At 43.4% G+C, this 12,544-nt stretch overlaps 1 protein-coding gene across 7 annotated transcripts in view; it reads left to right on the forward strand.

Moving 5' to 3' along the window:
• Positions 1-12,544, forward strand: part of TENM4 (teneurin transmembrane protein 4) — a 624,775-nt gene that overhangs the window by 505,780 nt on the left and 106,451 nt on the right. For all 7 annotated transcript variants that reach the window (XM_076328426.1, XM_076328432.1, XM_076328425.1 and 4 more), the window contains one exon: positions 10,702-10,918. In XM_076328426.1, coding sequence (XP_076184541.1) covers positions 10,702-10,918 — 217 coding nt within the window. The remainder of the gene's footprint in view (positions 1-10,701; positions 10,919-12,544) is intronic.

Consider the following 12,544-nt stretch of genomic DNA (forward strand, 5'->3'; position numbering starts at 1 on the left):
CAACTCCATGGAGTAATGCTTCGTGTCTTGCTTGCCCCATTCAAGGGTCAGGTAGTGCTTGTAGTAAGGTGGAGACTTTCCTAATGCTTTGGGACAGCAGCACTTCAAATTCTCTGGCAAGAGAAATTTTGGCTCTGCGCACTGGCCTTCTTAACACCCATGCGTCCACCATCTGTCCACCACATGCCAAATAATGCGTAAGGGAGCTGGCAGGAGTCTGCATTGCTCTTTGCCAGTACATAGGGTTACACCTGAAGGTAGCGGCAGGGTTGTAAAGGGAATTGTAAAGAATCCAGGAGAACCCCAGAACGCAAACCTGTGTCTTTGCAAATGCTTGAGCTGCCGACAAGGTGGTGGGGTGCTTTCAGATTTTTTTTTTTCTTTTTGCACACTGTTATGAACCTTTACTTCATGCCTGCAAGGCTTTTATATCACAAGAAGATTGTCTCCTGGGCATGGTGTGGGAGCTGTCTGCTTCCTCAAAACCATAAAGAATGATGCATTAATGTGCTAGCTACATTTATGAAGGGAAGTGTTGAGATCTGAATGCACCTGGGAAAACAGCCATCATAAATTAGCATTTACCATCACAGATAGATCCAGTCAAACAACAGTCAAACATCTTGGAGGAACCACAAAGCGCTGCTAAAAAGATGAGAAAGTCTGCTGTACCTGAAAAGATTGGCTAGCTGGTATAATTTGTTATAAATCACCGAGCTTCTCTTCCTCTGTTTTATGATGACTGTTAATCAACCTTTCCTCAAGTAAGAGAACAAAATGACCAGTTCACACTTTCAGGTTTCAGCTTTTTGCTGATTCTGTGTTGGACGGTAACACTTGAGTATCACCTGCTGCCGGTTGTTAGCACTGGGGCTGTCAGGAGGGCGGTGTGAAGCCAGGCATTACAGCATCCAGAAGCAGGTGTTTGTTGTGCCATTACTGTGGATGATGTGTTGTGAACTGAGGGTCTAGCAGTGGCTGTGGGTTGTCTTGACAGCTTGGGAGAGTTCCTGGTGCTTTTGACTAGTCCTTAATGAAATGCCTTTGATGAACAGATTCAGAAAGAAACCATGAAAGTGTCCTCTGTGTCGAAAGAAACGTACCATTGTCTGCTGAAATGAGGGAAGTTACTGATGGGAAGGAGGCACTGCTGGTACATAAGATGTAACAAAAGGTGACATGAACCATCTTCAGAAAAGACAGGCTTGGACACGCATTTCACAAAGCATTTCTGGACCTGAAAAGATGCTTAAACAGAGTTTGGGCACCAATGCTCAAAGGAGAAATTCAGGAAAGCTCTGCCAGACCTGCTTTAGCACCTGAGGCAAACTCTTGCCTCCTCTTTGGGGCACAAACTCCCCTTAAAAACCTAAGGTTTTGCTCCGAGTGTGCTCAGGGTGCATAGAGTGCATGGCCACTTTCCTCTTGACCAGGATTTGAGAAACATGCCTATATCTGAGTTATCTGCGACCACTTTCCAAGCTGTGCTCAGATAATTGCTTGAATTGCCTTGGAATCAGTCGACAGACTATGTTAGGGTGAACTTTTCAGCAGTAGCTTAACACTTGCAGCACTTGCCAGGAAACCAAGAGACCTTGGTGACAAGGATATCTCAGCTGCTGAGGGTGTGAACCCATTGCTCCCACAAAAAATTTCTGAGCTCTGAGTCCCTTTTTCTCAGAGGAATCACTTTTGAGAGGTGCTTCGGCTCCTGGAGGAGGCAGTTTCAGGTACGGTATTGCATGACCGTTGATCAAGTTAAGCAACCTGTACTTACTGCACTGTCTGAATGCCAGTCTCTCCGCTGCTGGGAAGGGGCCTCACATACATGCCTTGCTCAGCTTCATGAATATCACTCCAAACATAGATTGCCTGGTTTCTGTGCTGCTTTGCTGGTTGTGCAATGTGTAAGTCCCTTTGTTAAAAGCCTGCCTGCAGAAGGGAAGAAACCCATGAAACCAGCTGCACGAACTGTATCCTCCAGAGCAATGATGAGTTAGAGGATGCTGTGAACTTGTAGATGCTAAACACGTTATTATAGCTCTGGTTTATGCCCAACTAGTGGTGATTATCATGTGTTTTCTGTCACGCCCGATATCAATACAGGCTGGGGGATAAAGGGATTGAGAGCAGCCCTGCCGAGAAGGACCTGGGGGTACTGGTGGCTGAAAAGCTGGACATGAGCCAGCAGTGTGTGCTCGCAGCCTGGGCTGCATCCAAAGCAGCGTGGCCAGCAGGTCGAGGGAGGGGATTCTGCCCCTCTACTCTGCTCTGGTGAGACCCCACCTGCAGCAGTGCATCCAACTCTGGGGTCCTCAGCACAGGAAAGACACAGACCTGCTGGAGCGGGTCCAGAGGAGGGCCACAAAAATGATCAGGGGGCTGGAACACCTCTGCTATGAAGAAAGGCTGAGAGTTGGGGTTGTTCAGCTTAGAGAAGAGAAGGCTCTGGGGACACCTTATTGCAGCCTATCAGTACTTAAAGGGGGCTTATAAAAAAGATGACGGCAAACTTTTTAGCAGGGCCTGTTGCGACAGGACAAGGGGGAATGGCTTTAAACTAAAGGGGGGTAGATTCAGACTAGATCTAAGGAAGAAATGTTTTACTCTGAGGGTGGTGAAACACTGGCCCAGGTTGCCCAGAGAGGTGGTGGATGCCCCATCCCTGGAAACATTCCAGGTCAGGTTGGAGGGGGCTCTGAGCAACCTGATCTAGTTGAAGATGTCCCTGCTCATTGCAGGGGGGCTGGACTGGATGAGCTTTAAAGGTCCCTTCCAACCCAAACTATTCTATGATTCTATGATTCTATTTCCTCCTTCCTCTTCCCTTCTTTCTCTTTTCAGATGGTTTGTTAAACAAGAATGTAGCTCTGGATTAGGATGGACTTTTTGCAGAGTATTTCTGTAGTCTGCACTAGAGCCCAAGGAGTGCTGTAATTCAAATACATGATTACTATTACATATGACTATATTATTTTGAACTTGCAAATATGTACTGAGCACTTAGAGGGGCAATTCCTTTCGCAGGCAGCCAGCAACCTAATTTATCCAGTATACAGCCAGTGAGAACCTTACGCAGGCAAAATCAAAACAGCAGGTGCGATAGAAAGAGCGAAAAGAACATTAATAGCTAACATGACCACAGGGGGTTGACAGTCACATTGCTATTGTTCCTTACATTTGTGTTTTGTTGCCCTTTCATTCCTTACGGTGGGGCCAAAAGCTGCAACTCTTGTGTTGAATAAGTAAAATTGTTCTCTTCAAAGCACTGGAGTAAAACCTATTTATTCCCCAAATCCAATTGAAGTAAATTGAGTGTCAGTCCTCAACTCAGGGCAGAACATCGTTACTCCTGTAAAGCTTCATCAGCACAAGCATTCACATGAACAATAACTTGTGTTTTGTGCAGAAGTACTGAGCCATTCCTTTAGTCTCTGCGTCACCAGAGTTTAGACTAGAGCTGGAAGGGTAAAATCTGATTTGCTCCAGGGTAAGACTAACACTTTGTTAGCTTTACCTCTGAGTGTTTGCATTTTAAACCCTCCCCATCCAAATTCTCCCAGTAATACATCCAAAAGCATCACAGGACAAGACAGTGTCCTCACAAAAAGTGATAATGTAGCCTGGCGAATGGTACAGAAAGGAAAGTGAAAGATAAGAACTGGATGAGGTGAGAGATGCAATTATTTGTATAACCAGTGCATTTTATGCTTTCATTGGCAATAAAAATACTCCTGAACGACAATGGGGTTTTATTGTTATTTTTCTTTCTAGTTTTGCTTTGCCTAGTACAGTTTCTCACAGAGGCTCTTCCCACTGCAGTCAGTGGCAAAAGGTCTCATGATCTTCAGCAGGAGCAATCCTTGAGTTTGTCATGTACGCTCTCCCAGATTTACCCTAATAAGGCTCCTTAGGCTCACCTCCTCCTGTCTGCCTCTGTGTCCGGGGCTTCCGATGTGCATCACGGTCCACAGGATGCTCTCTGCCTACAAACAGGTCCGTCCCTACCTGTGGTCTGCCTGTGCCAGCCCAACACTTGACGTGCATCACCTGTCAGAGTCTCCTTAAACACATAATAACATCTCCGGCTGAAGGTTATTTGCATTCGGTTGTTGATGTTAGCATGACGGATTTTTGTTGCAGCATCCATAACTCTGTAGAAATGCTCAATTATTCAATCTCAGCAAGCTAAGACGCTGCCCATTAAATCAGCCAACACAATTGTGGGGCCATGAAAAGTCACAGCTAATTTGAAATTTTATTAGCTCTCGGCTGATCTTGTTTACTGCAGAAGCAGTCTCTCAAAACCAGCACTTTGCTTCTGTACAAAACACTAATCCTTGACACCTTGTTGGTGCTGCATGGTGGTGGGTGAGGGACTTGGAAACCAGACTGCATGAGACTGCTGTGGGATTTGTGAGCACTTTGCAGCCAGCAAGTGCAGCAGCAACCCGAGGAATGCAGGGACAGTAGCCCCATTACTGCTGAGAGTAATTATTTTGCAGGATAGTAGTGGCCGTGAATGTGACAATTAGTTTTTGTTCTGGGGAGGGAATATGTCACGCTCATCTCATCATAGTTTAGAAGTAAGCCAAAAGATCTGCCTCTCCTAATAAGCACTGGTGTTCAATAGGCACACAGTTTTTTCTGTCAGTTAGTGGCTGGTTGTGTACCTTAGGATCTTAACCCATTCCTAGCAAAGGAGGCTTTCAGGGAAGCCGGAGAATCTGGACGTGAAGGCTTACAGACAAGGAAGACAGTCACAAAACCCCTTTAGTTTTGCAGCACATGCCCCATCCTGCGTGCTTGGGAGGGAAGGAGCATGTCCCATTTAGCCAACCACCTGGCAGATGAGGTGCTTACCATACCAACTTTGTTTCTATCATAACACACCTGGAACAGGTTCAGTTTATTTGTTGTTTTCTTGAGAAGAAAATTACTTTTGGCTTGGATACTGCAACTCCTTGTGTAGTAAATACCAGAGAGCATGAGACAGTGCTCCTCCAGCGCTATGGAAGCTGAAGCTCCAGTGGGCAGAGTATGCAAGACACAGGCCTGTGTCCTCCACACTGACCCCAGTAGCTGCAAATTTTCAAAACTTCTGGTTGGTTTGGGTGGCTGTATTTTTTTGCGTGCTATTTAAACATCATGAAGGGCACAATTTTCAGAAAGTGATGGGTCACAAGCAGTGTTTGAAAGCCAAGTAATTTTAGGTCATCTTAAATTTGGCGTCCAGGTGACTATTTGTGGAAGGCAGTTATGATATTGAGTACCTCATGAAACTCCTGAGTAAGGTCAGCATTCAGATCTATTGTCATTATCTAATGTAGCTGTCCCAGTTGCTACAGTGACAGTATTTAAAGTCAGTTAATACCAAGTGTTTTCCAGCTGGTATTAAGCAAGTGTCTTGCTCGTTAGGCCAAGGTCCTGCTCCAAGAAGGCACAGATAGCTTTAGAGTTTAGTCCCTTCCATGAAGCAATGCTCACATGGAGAACAGGCTGAAAATACATTGCAGATACAAATCTTTAATGAGAATTGTGGTTATTTCATTGAGTTATGCTGGCACTTCAGATGTTTTGTGAACAGAAAATAAAAGGACAGTCTCTGCTCCCAAAGAGTTTACGGTAGTGTTTGGAAGAGCTCACTAATGGGATTGGTGGATTTGCAATCTTTAAAATGATATAGACCATCTTTCTAAAAACAGTATTCCAACTCCACCTACAAGAAATGAGCTAGATGCAGTAATCCCAAAGTAAAACTCGCTGTCTGGTGATATACAGAGTGCAGATTATCTGATCAAAGTGGGCTTGGTCCCCTCAAAAATAATGTTAGCTGAATATATTGGAGCTGCTTTATTGTAAATGGCAGAAAAGGAACGTTTTTTGCTGAGTCCTGATGATTCCCCTTCGTGTCTATCCCTCTCTGACGGGAATGAGACAGGGCTCACAAGATGACTTCCAGAGGTCCCATCCAGTCTTACTTATTCTATGATTACATGATTCTTAGTTAAAGATGCCACCCATTGATCACATTATTTACCAGTTGTGGCAATGTCTTGCCAATAGCTCCCTTTTCACAGAGGCAGTGATTTGATTCACCCCATGGTAACTCTGAAATCACAGAAGTTATTTATTTCATGGCTTTACACAAAGGACTGCCAGTCTAGGTGTTAAGGGCACCTGTGTCTATATAGGATGCATAAAATGTCTCAAAGGTGTAAAAACTTGTATTACATAGAAATACTGAGGAACACAAGAGATGGCTTAAAATCTGACTTGGTGACGGATCTCCGAATTAATTTGTTAATTGAAAGGCATCCATGATTGAAGGTTTTTTCAGAGGGGTCCCTTGGGATTGGTTGTTGGATCCAACCCTATTCAGCATTTTCATCATTGTCTTAGAATGTAGTTTAAATCTCTCCTGGTAAAAACTTCAGGTCACCTAAAGCTTGATATCGTGGTAAATAGCGTACCCAGATCATTTTGATACCGAGTGATCTGACACACATCGCTACAAGGTCACAATCAAACAAAATGTGTCTTAATGCAGCAAAATGCAAGATAATACCCCTGGGAACAAAGAAAGCATGTTATACTTACGGGTTGGGAGACTCTTGAAAAGCAATGACTCAGAGCAGGATTTAGAGGTCACTGGAGATAATTGTCTCAACATGAGTTCTCAGTGCAAGGCTGTTGCTAAAAGGCTACTGTGAACCTTAGAAGAATAAAAATCCAACAGCTGGGAAGTGGTCTCTCTTCTGTACCCAATATTGCTGCCACAGTTCTGTGTCCATTGTTGGTGCCCACACATAACAAAAGATGTGAAATTACTGGAAAGAGATCAAAGGATGCCACACACAAAAAAAATCCAGCAGCTGGAAAACAAACCTTACGATGGGAAGTTTAATCTTCCTCAGCTGCTCAGAGAAAAGGTTTGGAATGGATTGTTGCTCTGTGTGGAGGGACTTGCACATGGAAAAGACATCAGAGCTTGCAGGGCAGAAGGAAATGTTGGTAACCTTGCAGACAAAGGCAAAACAAGTTCCAGTGGCGGGATATTGGAGTTGTTAGACAAATTCAACCTTGAAATAAGATGCAGTTTCCTAGCAGTAATTAAGCATTTGAATAGCTTACCGGAGGAAGTGGTGGACTCACTGTAATCAGCTGTCTTTGATATATGAGATAACTTTCTAAAAGACAGGCTTTAATCCAGTTCTGAGGGGAAAAAAAATGAACAGCCTGTGTATATAAGAGGTCAGGCAAGCTGATCATAGTAGCCTCTTTGACCTTAAAGCATATGAATTACTGTAATCCCTCTATGCAGGACTTTCAACCTTGCATGCAGATAATTCAGCAACACATTTGTTCTCTGGTCTGAAGTGCCATGGTCATATTATGGCTATATGTAGAATAAGGGAGCTGCCACATTCTAAAACCAAGAGCGGTATAAACATGGCCTTAGCTGAGAACTTATGGTGCTGCCTATCTGTGCTCTGGGAGCTACCAGAGTTAGGAATCCACGCACGGATCATGGGTCTCTGTTTTGCTGCTGCAAAACTTGGGGTGCAGAAGCCACTAGGTCCCATGCTCACCTCCTTCTGTGGCTTCTCTTGGAAAATTTTGCAGAGTTCTAAGGAAAGTTCACCTTTATGCTTTATAAATTTCAAAGGTGTTTTGTATTATTACTTCATATTGTTTTGTGAGATCATACCTTGCTATGTTTTCCTTTGCTGCTGGTGCTGGCTTCCCACATTCGTTTTTGTCTATTTGGACCATTAAAGCATGAGTTATATTTTGCTCTGATTTTATTTTCTATTAATCCATGCAGGTCCCTGAATGCCTTGCTCTTCATGGGTAGGGAGCTTCTTGCAAATGTCACTTTATCCTCACTCTTCTGATGGATCCAGTGAGAGATCTCAGGGCATGAGAAGTCATAGCTGTGTACAGTTTCATTATATCTCCGTACAATTCGCTGTAGGGCACTACTTGGATCACTTGTGGACCATACAATAAAAAAACACAAGAAAACAATATTCAGATGGAGACATCACTATTTATCATCCGGTTTGTAGCTTAACTCTTGCTGTTCTCCATGGTTTTGACAAAAATGTCCGTTACATTTTCTAAGTGAAAGAAATGCTTTGCCCTGAGACTGCTGTTGATATTGGAGGGAGTTGAGTAGCCAAACCTCATTTCAGCTCTTGAGGACCTTAACGACTTTAAGATGTCAGTGACAAACCTCTCCGATGTAATTGCCCCCAGCTTACTCCATACAGGCCTGAAACACATTAGTTGAAAGACTTATCTGCAGATGAGGCCTCAGCAGTCCCACCTGTACAAAACATAGTCCTGTGCATCTGTTCCTCAAACATTTATCTACCGTTTCCTGCAAAAACAACATTTCCTTGCTGTCTTGCAGCTTCAGGTCCCAAAATACATTTCTGATGCCTAGAATAAAGACAGGGTAATGAAGAGGTATGGTACAGCTGGTTTGCCGTCCTCTCAGCAGAGTGTCTGTAGCCTTAGAAAACATTATTAATGTGTGGGAGAAAATGACAACATTTTGTCTTGCTTGAAACTGTAGTTGATATAGTAACAAGGCTGGTTTGTTGTTTCTTTTCTGTCTCTTTTTTTTCTATCAGGATAAGCATATTACATCTATGCAGGTCTTTATTCTGTGAACGGTCTCTCAAATTCCATCTGAGATTTGACCTTCCAGAATCCTACTGGCCTAATCATCTGCAGCAAGTCATTTTTTTAATGGGCAAATAAAACGTAATTAGTTCTTTTTCATTATCACTAGTCATCAAGAGAAAAGGCAGATGGGTAGGTTTTGTGCCCGAGCTGATAAATTTTTGTGGCAGTTTTGCAAGGAGTTATAAAGATGTAGAGATATCAGAACAGACAGAGGTAAGGATAATGGATGTGATTTTCAAAAGCACTTTTGCTAATCTAACACTGCTCCCATTATCATTAATGGGAGGTGCAGAGCACTTGTGAAAATGACTCATTGTGTGTGTGTACATGTCTACATGGAGCAGATATTCCTTGCACTTTGACCCACACGTAGAATGGAAACTCTGGGAACGCTGAACAGGCTTTTTGTTCAGTTCTCTGTGTATGGGTAACCACATGAAATGATGTTGCCAGTGATGTTTTATGGCACTAGAATCTTCCAAGAATGGAACAGGTATAACTCAACAGAATCCGAGTCCATGACGTGTAAGCCATCGTAAGTACTAGAGCAATAATAACAGATGAGATTCTCAACCTATTTGTATTACAGTAAATTCAAAATAATGCCAGTAACTTTAGTGAAAGGACTTCTAATTCATACTGGCATAACTGGGATGCAACTGAAGCTCACAATCTGTAATAATGACACACTGTCTTGTTTTAATTTACTGCTTCTTTGAAATAAAAAATACATTATCCTGACAACTCCAAATCTCATCCCACTTCAGGAGAGACCTACCTCTCAGGACATTGTTGCTTTCCAAGCGCATTCATTTCTTGCCTCTAGGCTGAAATTGTTAGTAGGATGCTAGCTGTAAAGGTGGTTTCTCTGATATATAGAGCTCCCAGCAACTACACTGAGACCAACCACTCATTTCACATAGGTCTTTGAACAGCCATCACATGGTAACAATTTTCATTCACTATCAAACTGTCTTGCTTGAACTGATGAGTTGGAAGTGAAGGGCTCCATATCCCATTACCCGAGAAGAAAATCATCCAGTTCCCTTATCTGATTTAAAGATCTATCTCTACTACATGCTAACAACTTTTATTTCTAAATGTGATGCTTCATCAAACCTCTTCTGAGCTTTTTTTGTATTTTCTTTCCTGTCACTGCTTTTTACTAAGCTTTTTGCAATGAACAGTGGCATCTCAAAATGAACTGGGGAATGCTGCTATGGTGGTGGGAGGGAAAGTAGTACTGTCTGTGCATTTGATGACTTGACAGATATGCAAACCCTCATTTTACTAGAGTACGCTTGGCAAGCTTTTCTCATGTGTGTCCACTGCTATTATTGTTGTTATTATTAATTTAGTGGTGCTGAAAGTACAAGATTTATGTCCTGAGAGTTTGAGGTCATCTGTTACTCTGTGTCTGCAGGGAATAAATGTGACAAAGGCCAAAAGAGACTGAACCTTTCCAGCAAAATCTCCCTTACTTTCTCATCTATCTAGCCAGAATCTTTAGTGGGTTGCCTGTATAGATCTCTCTGTAGTCATGGTAGATAGCGTGGCTTTATTCACTATTTAGTCCTGCTGAAAGCAACCCTGATAGCTTTGGTATGATGCAATGTGCCTGTGGTTTGCACAGGGAACAGGACCAGTGTACAAAAGTCATTTGTATATTGACAGGAAAAAAACCACCTTTTGGGGCTCTGGAGTTATCTGAGTGACTGAGATGTGAAATGGTATATCCCAGAATTAACCTCAAAGATGCTTTTTTTTAAGGTCTAATCTCATGTGTATGCGTGTGTTTTCATAGATTACTTATTAATGCATATTAATGTTACATATTAATACATATTTGAGGTTCTTTATTGGGGCTTTAAGGGAATATGCCTTACTCTATGTAGGTGTAAATTCACATTTCTCTGTTGTGTGCATTGGAAAGAGTTCTTGCACCCTGAAGTCTACAACACTCCATGTTACCATTGCTCTAAAATCTTCCTTACCCTTCTGCAGATGGCCTGGTGGATTGCATGGACCCAGACTGCTGCTTGCAGCCACTGTGCCACGTCAATGCACTGTGCCTGGGCTCCCCGGACCCCCTGGATATCATCCAGGAGACGCAAGCCCCCATCCTCCAGCAGAGCTTGCATTCGTTCTACGATCGGATCAAGTTCCTGATCGGCAAGGACAGCACTCACGTCATTCCAGGAGACAATCCTTTTGAAGGAGGGTAAGTGAATTTTAGTTTTGATTCAGTAAGAGGTAAAGCATAAGCCACTTGGCCATTTTAAGACATAGAATGGCAGCAAGATGCAGAACATGGAAATTGTCTAAGGGAAGTAGATATCTGAAGAATTTTGTGGCTGATGTAATTTTGCTGACTGTCTCCTCATCTGCAATGTCCTGCCAGCCAGTAAGACAAAACGCTTCTTTCCCAACGTGTATGGGCAGTTGCATCTTTCCTCCTTTCTCTTATTTAAAGGAGTGAAAGCCATCTGTTCAGCAGGGCTCTTCTGGTTCAAGTGACTGGCATTTTCCAGAAGTATCTCGTAAACAGCAATGGCAGACCTTCTGCTGTTGACAGAGCCAAAAGAGAGGGAAACTAGAATAGTATTTACAATCTATAGTGTGACTATTAGAGACCTCAAAAGAACTGCGTCCAGTTCTGGAGCCCTCAGCACAGGAAAGACATGGACCTGTTGGAGCAAGTCTAGAGGAGGGTCACAAAGATGATCAGAGGGCTGGAGCACCTCTCCTATAAAGACTGGCTGAGAGAGTTGGGGTTGTTCAGCCTGGAGAAGAGAAGGCTCCGGGGAGACTTCAGCCTTTCAGTACCTGAAGGGGGCCTACAAGAAAGCTGGAGAGGGACTTTTTACAAAGGCATGTAGTGATAGGACAAGGGGTAATGGCTTTCAACTGAAAGAGGGTAGATTTAGATTAGATATAAGGAAGAAATTCTTCACTATGAGGGTGGTGAGGCACTGGAACAGGTTGCCCAGAGAAGTTGTGGATGCCCCATCCCTGGAAGTGTTAAGGCCAGGTTGGATGGGGCTTTGAGCAACCTGATCTAGCAGAAGGTGTCCCTGCCCATGGCGGGGGGGGTTGGAACTAGATGACCTTTAAAGGTCCCTTCCAACCCAAACCATTCTATCATTCTATGATTATATAACTGAAGAAAATCTTACAGCCTAGGGAGGGCTATTAGAGTGATTTCCAATATAAACAATCATCAACTTGAATATAGATTGGTTTTAATACTGCAACATTCTTTATCACTGCAATCATCATCAAGAAACAGGAACTGGCAAAGAAATCTTATGCAGTTCGCTTCTGTGACTGCATCTCAGCCATTTGTTTAAGTACATGCCTGGCTGTGAGGGGAGGTCATCCCTTTAAAATCATGTGCTTATAGCAGGACACCATAATACATACCCTGTGGTGTCAGATTCTTAGATCATTCAGTGTCTGCCCTGAATGTTGCCTTTCAGAAGTGGTGACCCTGAGCCAGGAGGTGGTTCTCAACACTTAGGTTTGGATTCTGTTGAATTCCACCCGGTCATTAACTGCTTACTTTCAGCTTTCCCACACACAGCAGTGAATAGGTTGGCACTGAAAATTACAACCCTCGTGTTTATGCGGGTATTTATTTCAGCACTTGCATCTCAGCAGGCCTCTCAGGCCCTTCTGGGCCTGACCTAATGCTCTTCCATGAAGGGACATTGCCGTCATCCCTGGGGTACCACCTCCCATGTATCGCCATCTCTGGTGGTCTACAGGCTGACCTCAGACATGAAGCACTTAGAAGCACACCAGTGTCAGGGAGTTGGCCTGGTGTGATAGTTTCCCTGATTTGTCT

The sequence above is a fragment of the Aptenodytes patagonicus genome, chromosome 1 (assembly GCF_965638725.1).
Source record: "Aptenodytes patagonicus chromosome 1, bAptPat1.pri.cur, whole genome shotgun sequence".
NCBI classification, from domain to species: domain Eukaryota; kingdom Metazoa; phylum Chordata; class Aves; order Sphenisciformes; family Spheniscidae; genus Aptenodytes; species Aptenodytes patagonicus.